Consider the following 17,736-nt stretch of genomic DNA (forward strand, 5'->3'; position numbering starts at 1 on the left):
ATGGAATTGTTCCATTTACCCTCGACTGAAAAACCACACAAAAAACTACACAAAAGTTAATTTTGTTGGTCACATGCACAGTCAGATTGTTCCTTTAATTCCACCGAGACAGACTTTGTCTATATGCATTTATACCTAAAAGGTATACACCTCGGCAGCTTACCAAACAGGCCAGTCCCCTCCATGTTATCAGAAGACAAGCTGCTTATCAGAAGCCAGGTATAAATACAATAGCTAAAATTTACTCTCATGATCAACGTTGGGCCACATCCTTTCCCCTACACAGAATCTCGTAACAGATTACTTGCATCTCAGAAAACACAAAACATAATTTAAAAAAAAAATGCAAGTTACATTAGTCAAATTGTTTGAAATTTTAATTGCAATTCATGTTTTTTTTTGCAACAGTTTCTCAAAGGCTATGATGAAACACAATAATATTGAATGAAACTAAATAAAAGCACAAATACCAGGAAACAGTTCAGCATTTGAAGATAGAATAGAAAAGCCTGATTTTAACTAAGATCTACAGTATTATGAAGAGGAGTAGGGACTGTCCTTGCAAAAATTCTTCCCTTAATTTAAGGCTTTGGAAGAAAAATTTCTTCAGGAGTTTCGAGCACCTCTAACCTCCAGCAGTAATTAAGACATTCTTAACATCCTTGACCAAACAAGCATTTTCTAAAAGATTTTAACTTTACAATAAAAAGCTATTAATCATATTAAAAATGAGATTGATCCTTAACACTGGAACTTGGCACTTAATTGCCAGTCATTCAGTTGTTTCTAATATATTGGATGAAACAAATAATGCAACATTTAATGGTTGGTATTGTTTTATTTTCTAATATTGATTAAACTATTTACATTTCTACTTTTCAATCCACAGTTTAGCACTCATACCTATGGCTTTTACTTTTATGCTTAGCACATCTTTTTGTCAAGTGTCAGAATTTAATTAAAAAAAAAAAAAAACAAGAACCTGATACCATATAGACAAGTCTCTGTTTATGTTTAAAACATATTCATTTTCAAAAATGATTATTTATACAAGAAGAACCTGCTTGTAGCTTTTTTCCAAATCATGTTTATCACAGACTATAGCAAGCTCTTCCTATTTTTAAGTGTCCCATTTAGCATGTCCTGCTGCCTCTAAGTGAAGTCTCTTCCCTCCCTCAGCCCCCCACCTCTAAATTTAATGCAAAAAGAAAATCAGTAACCAGCAATTTCAAGCAAAAATATAAAGCACTATAACATTACCTACACTGCCTTTCACAGAACTAAGTTCTCAAAAACTCTAGAAACTTTGTGGAAATTTAACCATTCAGTGTTGAAAAGGCACAGGACTTTTGTGCTCAGAGACCTCCAGCAACAGTGCTTTTAGCCCAGCCTGAAAGTTAAGATCCGAAAATTCACAGGTACGTAATTGCCACTTACAGCAGAACCCCTCAGATTTTACTGACTCTCCTGCCACAGACATCCTGAAAATTTATATAAGACTTTGCCTCTACTGCAAGAGGAAAAGAGGTGAAATTATTTTTACATAAGCCCAGGAATGGTGTGATGATACAATGATACAAGCTGTTCATTGCTAAAAATCTCACAAAGTTGTCCATGTCTTGTGGTAGTTTCTGTTTCATGGCACTACATGAATGGGGAAGTATTTTTCACTTACAAGAGAAGTTTAATTGTACATGAAGAAAGCTAATTTTGGTCCACTTGTCCAGCTCCTTATGGACAGCATATTGGAAAGGTGACCAGTGACTGTTCAAAAACCAATGTAAAAGTTAACAAAAATAATTTGGTATTTAATTCTTAAAACTGCAGAGTCATTACGTGTCCTACTCATCCACTTTTGCATTTTGTGTATCACCTAATTGTTGTGTTTTTAAGTCTTCAGCTTGCTCATGATGTTCCTTATCTGCATCATCTGCTTGATTATGATCCTTTTCTTCTGCTTCTCCTTGATCAACACTTTGATATTCTACTTGTTCAAGGTCTGTTCCATCTATAAGTTCTGCCTGTACTTCTTCCATCTGTATTTGATTTACATGCTCGACATGTAACTGCTCCACATGAACTTCAGCACCTTGTTCAGTCTGAATGTGTTCAACTTCCAGGTAACTAATCTGCACCTGTTCCTGTAGTTCCTCCATCTGTGTGCCTTTCACTTGATTGTCATGTATGAGATCCTGGTGCATCTGTTCCACTGTTACCTGTGCAGGATCCACTTGTACCTGAATTACTGGTAGGACATGCACTTGCTCAACTTGTTCTATTATAGTCATTGACGTTACTGGTTCAGCTTCCATAGCTTCCACTGGAAGAACCTCTTCTGTTACTAACAGTTCTGAAATATTGTGCATTTCTTTGAGATGCCTTCTCAGCTCACTGCCTTGCATAAACCACAGATCACATAAGGTGCAGTGGTTGGGTTTGTCACCAGTGTGTATTACCAAGTGGTCTTTGAACTGATCCCAGCTGTTAAATACGCTGTTACAAACCTGAAACAAAAGATACAGCGTGTTAAAGAGTGCCAACAGGAATGTCACAAAATACAGTGCCTATCTGAGATCATGGCTTCACATTGTATAGCTTCTTGCTACTTGGATTCAAAAACCATACATTTTAGAGGTAAAAGCTGACAAGAAAGCTTCAAATGAACAGAAGACTTGATATTTATTTATTCTTTTTTTAAGAATGGTGATCTATTTTGAGTTGTCCATGCATAAGATACCTACAAAATTCACAAGTCAGCATAGCATTTGAAAGTTTTCTCATCTGATATTCATGTAAGTATCATACCCCAATCAATACATGTCTGCTACTAGAGTTTTGAGTGTAAAAATATTTATGCATTAATAGGGTGCACTGAAAGTGTAATGCAGACTGTTGTTTTACTGACATTCTAGATGCAGTACTACTGAACAACTTTTCCTTATCAGCTTTCACTTGCTCATGACATTGTGAGGTTTAACAGGCTAGGCTGAACTCTCACATTTTGTGATTCAAAAAAAACCCACTTGAATTTTTTCAGCAGATAAAACTTTTAAAACTCCATCCCTCTCATTCTCTTCCAGCCAAAAGTACTGCCTCAACATCAGACATACTGTTTTCACAAAGCACATGAGCTCCCTTCTCTTCAGCTGGCACTGGAGGTAAATAGCTGGAAAACAACACACAGACTGCAGAAATTAAAGAGATGCAGGTAGAGGAGACAGAAGAGTGGGGTGGAGTCAGGCTTGGAGTAAAAACACCCACAGGCTCAGGAGTCTTTGTCCATGGAAATGTGTTTCGCTGTAGAAAGCAACAATAACATCCCTTCTTATTAACATCCCTTCACTGTTGACAAACAGTTTTGAAACAGGATCTTCTAACTCTTCATAATTTTCAGTAACTGCACAGAAAGGTGATGGAGGGAGTATCTAACAGAATTAACTCAAGAGTAGGTCTGTGTGGTCAAGACAAGTATCTCCATTTTGCTGAAGTCAGCTAAAAGGGGTTGTAATACTATTGCCACACATTTTTCCCCCAGGCTCACATTTCAGAAAGAGATTACACATACAGTTTTTAAAATACTAATATTATAGATAAGCACTGAGAATTACTTAGTCATACATAAAGGTAATGACTATCAGCAATGCCCAGGCACACAATTACTGTTATTGTCACACAGAATCTAATTCAGTTTTCAAGGCATACACCTGAAGAGCACAAAAGGACTCATCAAGAAAGCACAACTTTTTTTCATCTTTGTTCAGTGAACAAAGATTTGTTCAAATTTAGTTCTAAAGAGAAAAACTAAAAATTCATCCAAGAATTGCTGCAGTTTCTGCAGGCTAAAGGGACACAAATCCACATTCACAAGATCTGTAAGAGGATGAGTAAGTTTACAAAATGAGTTATGACTTGAATCAGCTCTTTAAAAGTGAAGTAAGATTTATCTCAACAGTTTTTCAGATGTCAGTTACATACAGTGACCAAGTACCCTAGCAATTTCTACAGCATTTATTTTGCTTAAAAAAATACTACAGACTGCCATAATAAATTTGAATTACTTTCCAGACAAAATCAGTATGTTTTGTATCAAACAGAGAATAACAGAACAAGAAATTAAACAATAATTTGCATTTTGGACTTTACTTTGGGCTTTACTTTTTGTGAAGCATGCTTAGAAGTGGGAAAGGCCTAGGTCAGTGTATCAAGAATCTTGAAAAAGAAGCAAATATAAAATGCAGCATACTCAGAAGAATCTCTACAATTTTAAGTATTATAAGGCTCCACATCAGTATTCCAAATTTTAAATGGAGATACTTAGATGTGAGGATTTATCTGCATATTGTGTTTGAATGTGATCCTAAGACCTCGCTACTGTCTACAACTTCCTCGTTAGAAGAGGCGGGACAGGCACTGATCTCTTCTCTGTGGTAACCAGTGACAGGACTGAGGGAATGGCCTGAAGTTGAGCCAGGGGAAGGTTAGGCTGGATATCAAAAAAGGTTCTTCACCCAGAGGGTGTTTGGGCATTGGAACAGCTCCCCAGGGCAGTGCTCACAGCACCAGCCTGACAGAGCTCAAGAAGCGTTTGGAAAATGCTCTCAGGCACAGGGTGTGACTTGGGGTATCCTGTGCAAGGCTGGAAGTCGGACTCAATCCTTGAGTCCCTCCCAAACCACCATATTCTGTGATTCAATATTATTTTACGGAAGTAGCTCTTAGAGACATAAGCCACTCTCATTGCCTCTCCTGTTCAGTCCTCCCATGCTCCTTGAAGGAGGGAGGCACCTAACCTATTTCCATTACCTACCTGACATTCATACAGCTTCTTTCTTCCCTTTTTAGCACCAGCTCCAGACTGACAGGCTGTCAGGTGACATTTCAGTGTGCTATTCCGAGCAAAACGTTCATGGCAGTTTGGACATTCAAAGGGTTTTTCACCTGTTGAGACAGATACAAGGATTTGTATAAGTGTATAAAACCACCCAGTCTTCTTTCAGGTCGCTCTTCTTCCTCTCTTTCTCTCTTATCTAGGTTGGTAAATGCACTGTAAAGATGTGGCCAACGGGATTATTCTGCAGAAAAAGAGATGAAAATTGAATATAAATGGGCAAAAAGCTGATGTAGATTCATAAGTCTCATTTAGAAGAAACCAACGTAACAATTACCAGTAGCTTTTAAGGTATTTGTGGAAATTATATTACTATTCTGGTAAAATATTTAAAACACTTTATTTCACACTTTTCATCTGATAATAGTTACAATTAAAGAATCAACATAAGTCAATACACAAAGTGACATACTAAAGAAGGAAGAATTTAAATAGTACAAGCTTTTATTTTCAGTAATAACAGCTTATGCTTGAAACTGAGCTCCAGAAAACAAAGCCGGCACAGAGTGATTGTGAAATAACAGTGCATCAATACTAAAACAAAAAAAACCCTGCATCCCAAAATACATGGAACAGAAAGCACAGAGGGACATAAATGGGCACAAGCAACATAAAAATTCCTCTCAGTTTGGCCATTTCAACCATGGTGTCAAACATAGAAGCCAGTTAAGGACAACAGCAGGGGAAGCTGAAAGTAGGTCTTTTTATCATCCAAGGTACTATGTTGTCATCAAGTGGTAATGAACAAAGGATGTTGCACCATGCACAAACACAATGACATTCAAGCAAATTAAATTACAAAAAAAACCTAGAAGAGTGTGTTTCCCCTGAAAGGCTGTAATAACCTGTACACCACTACTGAAACAAACAGATAATGAACTCCAAAAGAGGCTGAGCCATTTCAGGGAAACCATGAGGATCAATCCTAGCTAGTTTAAAAGCATGCATTTTCAGGCATGCAATACTTATTGGACATTGCAGTGGAAAAACAATCTTCAAAAATATTTACAAGTTCCTAATTAGCTTTTCAAAAGAAATTCACAAGTAGCTGAAGTGTCACTTATACACCTGAAAGCTACAAAAAGATGTTAAATGGTGGGAACATTCCCCTCAATGGTTACAAAATGCTACATATTTGGTGAGTATAGTACAAGAAACGCAGAGGATGCTAAACTGCCTTCAGTGTGGCAGGTCAAAAATCATGGGTTAGTTGATGGGTTTGAAACTAGATGATCTTCAAGGTTCCTACCAATGCAAACCATTCTGTAATTCTGTGATTCTACAGAGCATGCGTGGATGACCAAAGAGCTTTTGGACAAACTCAAACACAAAAAGGAAGTCCATGGGACCTCATGAGATGCATCTGCTGGTCTTGAGAGAGCTGGTAAGGAAGCTGGTAATCAACTATCATAAATTAGAGGTGTGGCAGTCTGGTGAAGTTCAAAATGACTGGAGAAGCAGAAGCACAACCCTTTCAAAACAGGGACATAAAGAAGAGCTGGGGAACTACAGGCCAGTCAGTCTCACCTCCGTGCCCTAAAAATCATGGAGCAGATCCTCCTGGTAGCTCTGCTGTGAAGACAGGCTGAAAGCCTTGGGATTGTTCAGCCTGAAGAAGAAAAGGCTTCAAGGAGGTCTATGAGGACCTTCCAGTGCCTATAGGCCGTCTACAGGAAGGCTGGAAAGGGACTTTTAAGAGAATAGTGATAATGACAAAGGTGGAATGGCCTTAAGCCAAAACAGAATAGGTTTAGATTAGATATTCGGAAGAAATTATTTTCTCAGAGGGTGGTGATGCACTGGAACAAGTTTCCCAGAGAGGCTGTGGTTATCCTCTTTATGAGAAATGTTCAGGGCCAGGCTGGATGTGGCTCGCAGCAACCTGGTCTAGTGGAAGGTACCCTGCCCATGGCCCAAGAGGTTCAAACTAAGTGATAGGTAAGGTCCCTTCCAACCCAAGCCATTTTATCAACCAATTACTGCCCCACTGCTATTTCAATGTAATTGCTGCTATAGTGATTGAACAACAACAGGACAAAATATTTTAGGACATTTTCTCACAGGCCTTTCAAGTTCATTTTAGCATTCAACCAGTGCTGTACAGAACTCAGAATTTAGAAAGCATGTAACAGAATGGGAGCTTTTTCATTCTCCTTAGGAGACCACAGTTAAATGCTGATATCCGTTCTGATTTTAAGCTTAAGGCTTCTGAAAATGTTAAACTGTAAGTAATTAGATTCCATATATTATACTTATTAGATCAATACATATTTAGTAAGTATTTTGCACCTCTTGCGATATGCTATTTTGCACCCCTTGCTTTGAATCAAAAATACTTTCTTTGCAAGAGCAACGAACGTATTACATAGTTTGGATTACTCTGGTTATCTGCCACAATTTTTTTTCCAAATAGATTTTTGCTAAGTATTTTTTGATAATAGTTTTTTCTAACTGCTGATTTTTTAGCACCTGTTTGAATTGCTTATAATGGAGAAACACTCCCTGCTTTACAGGGAATAAGGACTTCCCAAGGCTTGTCTATAAAAGGAACTTTTAAGAGACTATTGGGAATAGACTGGACACTGCCCTATATTAATACTCAGGAGTCCCATACACAGATACATTCTAATTAAATTAAGACATTCTAATGACAAGGCCTTAACAATAACAAGCTGCAAAAGAAATAGAGCTGCTACCCTCCATTGAACTTTTACTTATGACTCATGACTGGCATATTACACAAAAACATCTGGAAGATCAAGATGACATATATTTTACATTCAGTTTTCTGTGTCATTTTCAGTGTCTGTTCAGTCAGCTGACTTTTCAGTGACATGAAGATGCAATCTTCTATACTAAAAAGAAGAAGGAAGGACCACAAGTCACTTTGTACTCAAAAGATTTTTGCTACCCAGATTTCAAAGAGGCAGATTTCACAGTAAAAAAAGTGCACTATTATGACTAGGAATGTTTTGCCAGTTTTAGTAGTTTTGCATAATTAACCAAGAAAATTCAAATCATAGATGAGACAAGAGCAAATGTGAAACTTTCTAAACATGATGGTACAAGACATAATTCTTTGAGGGTATTTTATGTAGGCATTTGCTCAGAAGTTCTGTTAGATAAAGAAACTCTCTAGACTGGAAAGGAACATGACTTAAGGGAGTATTTTGAAAAAAAAATCTCTAACATTTAACAGACTTGATAGAGAACTTTCTTTACTACTTTCTGGTTTTAGGTGCCTATTTTTAATCGACTCAATCCCCTAAGTTTCCAACATCAATGGAAAACAAACAAAAAAATCAATGAACAAACAAAAAGACATACCACCATTTTAGTTATAACTAGAAGCCAAGTATTTCTAGCACTCATAGCTCATTGATTTTCTTCAGCATGTTATCTATTTCCCCAAAACATGCAAAAGCCCAAAATACTAGAAGGAAGGCCACAAGCACAGGACTGTAGCAGTGTTCTTACCTGTGTGCTTCCGAAGGTGCTCTTTAAAATGCCCAAAATGGTCAAACTGCTTGTCACAGTACTGGCATACATGTATTTTCTTGCCAGGTCTTTGCTTCTTGCTGGCACCACCTTCATCAAGGTGGTAACAGGTGAGGTGCTGTTTCAAAGCACTCTCTCGTAGGTATCTTTTATTGCATATGTCACATTTGTAATTCTCAGTAGAGTGTGTTTTCATGTGTTCCTTAAAATGGTAAAACAATTTAAATGAACGGTTACATTTCTCACAGTGGAATAAATTGTTCATGTGTGACAGCTGAAGTTCCACAATTTCAATACCTTCTACCTGTTTGCACGAGGGGTCAGTTGCACTATCACCTTCTTCTTGCATCTGGCATTTTCTCTCTCCTTGACGATACTTGCTGGTGATATCTGCCAAAAGAGCCAAAGCAGATTCATCTGATGTACCTGTTGTCTGTATGTACTTTATGGATTGCTCTGCAGAAGCTACTTCTTCAAGAGTTTCAATGCTGTCATCCTCCACTTTCATCGTCCCTTCAGCAATCTCCACCTCAATTTCAACAGGCTCTGATTCTGCAGATGGCAGTGTTTCTGTGATAACATTAGAGGTTTCAGCAATCTTCCTCTTTTTTGGTTTATTTTTACCTTGTGCTTCATTTGATTCTAAGGGTGATGAATTTTCTTTGTTCCTGAAAAACATTTGCATAAACACGGTTAAGATCAATTAACAATGACATAATAATTCCTGTCTAGTAATCTAGGTTCTGCATCCAACACTCCCTGAGCTGTTTCTTGAAGTTGAATGATGACCACATTATCTGTGTGCACATCAGACATATAATCTGATTTGTGGAAGAACTGGCTACAGGAGCTAATTTGTCCTTAATCTACACTCCTTAGTGCAGTAAAATAACATTGTTAAAGCTGATAAAATATTTTAAAGTATTTAATGTAAATAGCTCTGCTTCAATGATACAAAGCATCTAGGAAGAAGAAAAGGCAGTTAACCTAATGACTTATCTAGAAATTTGTGAAATTCTCTACTTGGAAAGAAAACTCCTCTAAAATAATTAATTCTTTGGCCTGCCTACTCAGAAATAAGGTTTAAGTCCCTCCTATGCCATTCACCTCTGGACTGTGTGCAACTGCAAGCAGTACTTAGAGCTTGTCAGAAAATACTTTAGCTGTGACTTCACATGATGCTAATACACGCAAGCGTTAACACATCCCATAATTCGGGAAGGCACACTACTAATTGCTGACATTAAAAAAAAAGATGTGAAAGGAGTATTCTAGTTTAATTTCTGGTCTTAAACACAACCCTCTCAGTTCTGTGCTGTTCTGTCTGCATAAAGCACACACAATCCCCCCTTCCTCCAAAATGTCAGAGATGGCATAGCATCTCAAACACAGACACAGCTGAGTGGGTCAATGCTTTCATCCACAGTCATCCACAGCACTACTGTGTTGGAGGTTTTACTACTGATCATCAGTTTCAAAAATAAGTGGCTGTCTTCCCATCAAATAGACTGACTGGAGTAAGCTGTGATTTTACCCTTCTTCTGCACCATGATGAATCCTTTCATGTAATGCACTCCTGTCACTTCCAGGCTTTCTAGTAACAAGAGACAAGACTCTGCCCAGTATCTCCAAGTCATATTGTCAGATGTGTAACTAATGTGTAATGCAGGCTACAAATTATAAATGGCACCTTAGTCTATTCACACACAGGAACACAGAGCAGCTAAACCCAGTTTCATATAGCCTGGATTTCTGATGTCTACCAGATCACAGGCACATTGCGAGGAGCTCCTGCATCACATACCAAAAGCAACTAAGGTAGCATGCAGAAGGAATGAGAACATGAGAGTACTTTATGGAAGTGAAATGGAAGAAAGGGGATGAAAAACAGCATGATGGGACTGACACCCACTTTTTTCAAGCTAGATTTTGGCATGGATTACAGTTCCTGGTACTGGATAACAGATGCTGCAGCACCATTTGATTGAGTATCGAACCCAGATAAAACTGTTACATTCATTCAAGAAGTTTGAGAGGTTAATTTTACAGCAAGAGGTTGTAAGATCACAGTTTATTCTCTCAGAAGAGCAGAAAGCTACACAAAATCTAAACACCACAAAACAAAACAAGCACCATGAAATTAAAACAAGCACAAACTTGTTAATGTTGTCTGATTACCAGAGACATATTGTCACTGCACAGCCAGCTGTCAATCAGGTGTGTGCCATCAGACAGCACACAGACCAACTATCACCTACCATAGTCACAGCCCTACAACATCAGCAACATGCAGAAGCCATGTCACTTGCCATTGACTTCTAGCCCAATGAATGTGACATTCTTGTTTTACCCTGTGTAATTCTGAAATGTATGTTACAATAGAACATATGGTTCTACACAACTTAAGGAGGTTCCAGTATAAGGAACAGAACTGCAAAATACTGGCAGTCAGCTCTTGCACAAGCCTTATTGAGACTCTCTGCTTCAGTGCTGGAAGGAAAAAGAGGCTTATGTGCTTACCTGATTTCAAGTGCTTTGATTGCTTCTAGCATCTGTAGATACTCTGCAGCTTTCCAAACATCATTTGCTTCTTCCTCACCTTGTACCATTAGCTTTGCTGTATAGGTGAACTCAATTAGGTGACGAAATGCCATGTTACTTACACCTGTGTACAGGCAAGAGAAACAAGTTACCTTTAACAATTCTGCAGCCTTATCTTCCCAATGAATCTTGCACACTTGCCTGCACACCATTTTGATAACAGCACTGTAGTCACCGGTTTCATAAACGTCACACCCTTAAATGGCTCCACTGAATGGTTTGGGTTGGAAGAGACCTTTATAATCCCCTAGTTCCAACCTCTCCCATGTTGGAATAAAAAAACCTACTAGAGAAACATAGTCTGGAACAACTGTGGAGTTTTGCCATGACAAAGATAAAAGGAATGATAAGATGGACAAAAAGCTGTTTCAGTAATATATAGATTTAAACACAAAAATACTATTCCTGGAGGCTGAAATGCTGCTCTAAGAATTTCATTTCCTCCCTGCCTATCACATAAATATTACCCCATGTTTGCCCTGCTCTTGCATCCCAGCCAAGGCATTTGCCATTGGCCATCACTGAGAGCCTTTTTCAGCTGACCAGAATGGCTTTTCTCTGGGAAAGCTTTTGTGTAGTACTGCTAGTCCTAACAACATATAAAGGGTCTGCCTGACTTTCAATGGACATGTATAAGGGGAAAGAAGGGGGGACAAAGCACCACATAATCTCACATTTTCCTTTCCAATATATTTAATACTGTTCTCATTTTGATTTTTCTTCAAGGTGTTTTCTTTCCAGTGATGGTAACTGTCTCAGAACAACTCAAGAACTAAGATCTAGAAAGTTAACTTTCAATAACCAAGCATGTTCAAGTGTTCAAAGCCAGACTGGATATGGCCTTGACCAACCTGGTCTAGTGGGAGGCAAGCCTTTCCATGGAAGGGGAGGTTGGGCCTAGACGATCTTATCATTCTACACTTCAACCCTAAACATTCTATGATTCTATGCACTAGCCTCTACTCAGGATGCTACAATAATTTCCAGCTTGAACACACAACTCTGAATGCTTTTATTTGCACAAGTCAGATTACCTTCAATCTCCACCAAAGGCTCCTGAGTGAAATCTTGGAAGAATTTGTGGAAGAACTGGCTACAGGCAGCAAGAACTGCCTTATGAGCTTTAAAATGGTGACCTGCAAAGGGAGACAAAAAGTTTGGTTTAAGGTAACATGGCTTGTCCCTTCCCACACAGAACCTTGCTGACATTGCTGACTTCACTAAATCTCTGCAACTCAACCGCTGGAGAAATCACTCACTCACTCACTCACTCACTCACTCACTCACTCTTTTCAGATATTTAAGAAATTAATTATGGGAAATTTCTATGCAAACTTTTCTTGCTATGTCTTGGGCTCAGCTCTGTATGTCTCATGTTTTTGTTGCTCCTACGAACTGATAGATGTTATTACCACCGCCAGTATAAACACCACAGAACAAAAGTGGTTCTGCTCTATTCTTTCTGTCTTTCAGAGTCTGTATTTCTTCTCCCCAGCGGAGGTATGCACATTCATGGGGCTCAGTGGTACAGGGATAAAGGAAGCAACACAGATTAGAACCACACAGCTGCACACAAAACCAGCTCCGAGTTCAACACATGGATTAGGTAATGACAGAGCAGGAGCAAACATTCAGGAAAAGCACTATCAGTGAAACCATGGCTGTTCCTGAAGAATATTTTTTTTTTCTTCATTTGCTTACCTCCTTCTAATCTGGACTCTCTACGATCCTTTTTCTTCAAGTGAGTTGCTGCTTTCCTTTTAAAGATCAGGTGCAACTCCTTCAGCTAAATCTGTCCTAGTGGACACTGCCTATATTCCCTGTAGTGTTCATCCATTTTAAAATATGTTTGGAATATGAAGCAGACTTAAATGATCTACTACATACCACCTTTTCTAAGGAAATAATAAGCACTTGTATCTTCATCATCCTTTTAAAACAGTTCTTATGCTCTTAGAACATGTACAAAAAGTGTGTGCTTCTACCCTTTTAAAAGTATGCATTAAAAACATTAAAATAGTAGACAGATACCAGAGAAGCTGCTATGAGAAGTAAATATTATTTCAAGGTGTGGGATTTTTTTTATTTAAACACAGTATTTGTAAAAGTTCTCTGCATGCAGTCAGACAGCTCAAGTCACAGAAAAATATTTAAACAATGTTTTGGGAATCATTAGCACATTAAATATACCACAGCAGTTTTGAAGAGGGCTTCTATCTGAAAACATTTTAGTCTCTTGTTTGGGAAAGCAGAAGCAAAATTACTAACCACTATGATGAAACTTTGCAAGTAACTTGCACACAGGTAAAGAACCAAGAATTGGTTCACAGCCCCATCTGACACGTGACCATGAAAAATCCAAGAGCATCCCAGCACAGCTTTCAAAATTCTCCAATACCAACTAGTTGTCAGGCCTGTACATACCATCGACAATCAGAGTGATATCTGTAAACTGGTCCTGCTCACGTTGTTCATTCAGTCTATCCAAAATAACTTTATAGTGCTCGGGGAATTCCTGGATACATTCCATCGTTTCCTCAGCTTCCATGGCAAAAGGCCTGGTCTGCAAAACAAATGTAGTATGAGAGAAAGAATACTGTGCCAGTCAGTAAATACTGTGCAGAGTCAGGTTATTATACAAATGTGAACTAACTAGCACTTGGCCAGGACTTTAAAACCAATGGAAAAACTGTCTTGCTTGCTTTTTTATCCAGTGTTAGTTGACAGGTAGGAAATGGCACAGTTAAGGAAGTGGAATATTCTTATTTGGACACATGAAGAAACAGCCGAAGTGGGTATTTCTTTATCCTACCACCTTCAAAGCAAATACTACAGGGATGCAACATCTCCACAGTTACCCATTCAACACCACTGCAGCATAATCTCAGAATCTTCATACAGTTCTTGCAATCCTACCAATCCAATGGGTTAACAGACAGTTCTTTAAACTTTATCTTTAAACTTTTATTTAAGTCACACTTTGCAGCTCATGAACACAAGCTGTTTACTTCCTATAATAGGGATGTAATACAGCAGCAATTTTTATTGTCTGAGTGCATGACAACTGCCAGGGATTTAATCTGCTCTCAAGCTTATTCATCCATCCTACTTACACTTCTTCCTCTGTAAAGTGAAATATTCTTTGCCAGCCTTTTGATGTATAATGCTTGTAGTGAGGCAGCCCTTCCTCCCTTACTAACACAATGAACATAGCTGAGGGTGGGAGTTGCAGAGGATCTCAGACCTGGAGAGGTCTAGCAGAACTCAGTGCCTGTGGATGAAATGCAGACAGTAGTCTGCTCCATATGCAGAAGAACCTCAGCAGAACATCCAAGTGCTTCAACAAAAGCACTTCACAAATTTTTCACAAAAAAAATTTACCTCCAGGCAAAATTATTTCAGATCCATGAAACAATGCTCATTTTCAACTCCCACACTAATGTGGCTTACACTTTGAATGCTGCAGAAAATAAGAATTGCGGAGTTCCTATTTACACCACAAAACACACTTCTTGTCTCTCAGAAAAAAGTCACCCACGAAAAAGTTGTTTTGCCAAGACAATAAGTAGAGCAGAAGCAACTACTTAGGGAAGTCAAGCCCTACCTGTTGCTGCTATCCTATCAACCACAGAAACACTGCCCACAAAAGTCAGATTCATTATCTAGTGTGCAAAGAGGCAATAACTACACACATTCGAAGGGACACGGATTAGTGATTTCAGAGTTGCGCAAGCCTGGGTGCCCCGTGCAATTCCACAAATCAAGTACCCAACTATAAAAACTTTTTGCTAATTATACATTTTAGCAAGCAAAAGGATTAGTGTTCATTGTTTACAAGTAACATAGTTCTGTAATTAATTAGCATTCTCTCTTCTACTGATTAATGATTTTCTTGCTCCCCGTGCTAATTAGTCCACATGCTCAGCCTCCCTCTTCTTTGGGATCAGGGGGTTTCTTGGGTTGGTTGCTGCAATCTTCCCCAGCTAGAATTACCTGTTACCAAGTTGGAGCCAATTCCAATACAATTGCTAAGTTTGCTTTATTAGTTTGCTCCTTATTTTGAGGTTTTTGCTACATGTCCCTGTAGCCTCTAAATTCTAGATCCTTTGTGTCCACTATCAGTGGTACACCCATTTTCCCAGGCTTTGTTAGCCTGTCCTTAGGTCAGAGATCACTGAAGTATGTCTTCATAAGCTTAAGAAGGCAATTTTACCCACAAGTAATTTGTTTTTCTAACACCTGGACATTACTAAGAGCTTGTCAGCCACTCTCTATATCATGGATTAAATCTCCTTTCTAGCTGAAGAGGCTTGACAGCACATAAAGATCAAACAGCAAAGCAAATCCTTCCTTAAAAAAATTCTACATATTCTGAATTTCGCACCAGAAACAACTGCCAGTGTCTTCAAGTGGGCAGAGGAGCCCAGTCTGCAGGGGAAGATGATGTGGAAGGGAGGGGAAATGCTGCTGCTGCATTCTCTTCACCTCATCTGTAACGGTGGGTCTAAGACAGACAACCAGAAATTCCTGCCCTTCTTTCACCATCTGGTATTTCACATAAAATCTCATGTGGGAAGGTGTCAGCTACATACTTCACAGTTTAATTCTTCATGCCCATTTTTGACACATTATAAAAGGGCAGATGACTTGAAATTGAAAGCATAATTGTTAAAACCAAAAATTCGATCTCCAACTCACATGATTTTCATATCCCATGGTTTTTGCTTTACTTCCAAACTGACTGTGGGGATATCTTAAAAGAAACACCCCAAAACTCAAAATAATAGAGCAACCTTAGCCTAGCAAATACAAGATACTTTAAAAAGTTTCTTTCTTAGAATTCTTACAAAACATAGTAAGAAACATACAATTTATGTTAGGCAGTTCATTAATTAGCACAGAACTAGTAAAAACCTGAGTTTACTGTGTATCTAAATGCTGTTGCAGCATTCATTGAGCATTCTCATTTTAAAAACCTCGGTCACACTGCACAAAAAGGCCTGACAAAACAGCACATGTTCAGTAAGAGCGTGACTGCTTTGGAGGAAGGTGCGAAAAGTACAGTTGGGAAAATAAAGCAGCCGAGGAATATGGACAGAAGCGATCCAAATTCCGACTTATGAGTGGGCTCACAGATGAGCGACAGAGAGTGGACCGCTTCAACTGTCTGTGCAATTTCCTTGAAAGACTCATCGACATACGGCCTGAGCCTTATGAGCCTGTAACCCTGCACGCATTTCACGTGATGCGCATATGATTCCCCGAGCTGCTTTTATAAATCCGCCCCAGTGAAACATGCTATTATTGCTGCTCTCCTGGGCTACAGCAGGAGCTGCTCGGACTCCGGGCACGAGATGTTAGGTTGGCTCACACGGGTCCCAGAGGCGCGGGCGGGGCAGCGCCGGGGCAGCTCGGGTGACCCGCAGGAGCCGACGCGGCGGCCCACAGCACCGCCATCTTTGCAAAGGGGGAGCCGCGGGCCGGCCAGTGCAAAGCAGGAATTCCTCATGCACACTGCCGCACGTTCTCCTCAAAACCGACGCTCAGGCACGGCTCAGGCACGGCGCAGACACAATCCCGATTCCGATCCTGCCCCTCGGCCCGCAGCGCGGACGCGGGATCGGTGCCGCTCCCGCCGGGATCGTGAGCACAACGCCCGCTAGGCGGCGCTCCCACCCCCGGCCGCCCCACCTGGGGCTCCCGCCAACCGCGCGCGCCTCCCGCGGGCTGCGGCCCGCGCGCCCCGCGGCCACCCGCAGCCTCATTGGCGGTCGACGGTGTCATTCAGCGCGATCCCCGCCAATCGCGAGGCGCGGGCAGCGCTCGCCCCGGGCGCAGAAGCCAATGAGCGCCCGCCGAGTGCCCGGAGCGGGCGAAGGCGGAAGGCCTGGCCCGCGCCCAGGGCTCGCCGCGCACAGGGGAGCCGGGCGCGCTGCGGGTGGCGTCGGCAGGCACGGGGGTCCCGCGGGACGCCCCGAGAGGGAACCTGACCGCTGCCGGCCCCAGCCTGGCGCGCGGTAGCGCCGCCGCCTCGTTAGTCCTTATTACGTCATCAAAGCGCGCATTAAATCGATCCCTTTTCAATTCCCGGCCGGGTCGCGGCCCGACGACGCGGCGCCCCGAGGGGTGGGGAGGCGGTTCCGCCGGGGACTCACCGTGAGCAGCTCCTCGCCGCGCCGCTTCCCGCTCCACCGCCGCCGCTTCCTGCTGCCCGGCACGCTGGAAAAAGAGGCGCGCGCCGGCCAATCCCGACTCGCATTCCCGGCCTGCCCCGCGCTCACCTTCCACGCGACAGGGCGCGCGCGCGGCGGGGGCGGGGCCTGGCGGCCAGGGGCATGCCGGGAGTTGTAGTGCATTTGTGTGGTGCGCCGGGTACTGAGTGACGGAACGGGTCGGGCTGGAGGGGACCAGAGTGGGTCATGTATTCCAGCCTCCCTGCTCAAGCGGGATCATCCAGAGTGCATGGCACAGGATTGTCTCCAGACAGTTCCTCAGTATCTGTGAAATGAAACTCCACAGAATCTCTGGGCAATCTGTTCTAGTACTTGGTCACATGTGCTGTAGTTCTTCCCAATGTTCCGGTGGAATTTCTTGTGCACCTCTCACTGCCCCTTGCCTCTTGTCCTTTTGCTCGGCAGCACCGAGCAGAGCCCGGTCCTACTCTGTCCCCTCCCTGCAGACACTGAAAGACACTGATGGGGTCCCCTCTCTGTTATCTCTTCTCAAGGCTGAACAGGCCCAGCTTCCTC

General features: G+C 41.1%; 1 protein-coding gene across 5 annotated transcripts; it reads right to left on the reverse strand.

The window, feature by feature from the left end:
* Positions 1 to 818: 818 nt before the first annotated feature.
* ZNF131 (zinc finger protein 131) lies at positions 819 to 17,172 on the reverse strand. 5 transcript variants are annotated; one of them, XM_059493135.1, is made up of 8 exons: positions 17,143 to 17,172; positions 13,412 to 13,550; positions 12,022 to 12,123; positions 10,907 to 11,051; positions 8,691 to 9,054; positions 8,366 to 8,588; positions 4,808 to 4,938; positions 819 to 2,504 (listed from the first exon to the last, which is right to left on the reverse strand). In XM_059493135.1, exons 2-8 carry the CDS (start codon positions 13,533 to 13,535, stop codon positions 1,842 to 1,844), a joined length of 1,752 nt encoding a protein of 583 aa, XP_059349118.1. In that variant the 5' UTR covers positions 13,536 to 13,550; positions 17,143 to 17,172; the 3' UTR covers positions 819 to 1,841. The 5 variants fall into 5 exon arrangements, with proteins under 5 accessions (XP_059349118.1, XP_059349114.1, XP_059349117.1 ...); XM_059493131.1 differs by having other exon boundaries at positions 8,366 to 9,054; XM_059493134.1 differs by lacking the exon at positions 17,143 to 17,172 and adding an exon at positions 15,856 to 15,991 and having other exon boundaries at positions 8,366 to 9,054.
* Between the last annotated feature and the right edge of the window lie 564 nt (positions 17,173 to 17,736).

Source organism: Ammospiza nelsoni, chromosome Z, assembly GCF_027579445.1.
Source record: "Ammospiza nelsoni isolate bAmmNel1 chromosome Z, bAmmNel1.pri, whole genome shotgun sequence".
Lineage (NCBI taxonomy): Eukaryota > Metazoa > Chordata > Aves > Passeriformes > Passerellidae > Ammospiza > Ammospiza nelsoni.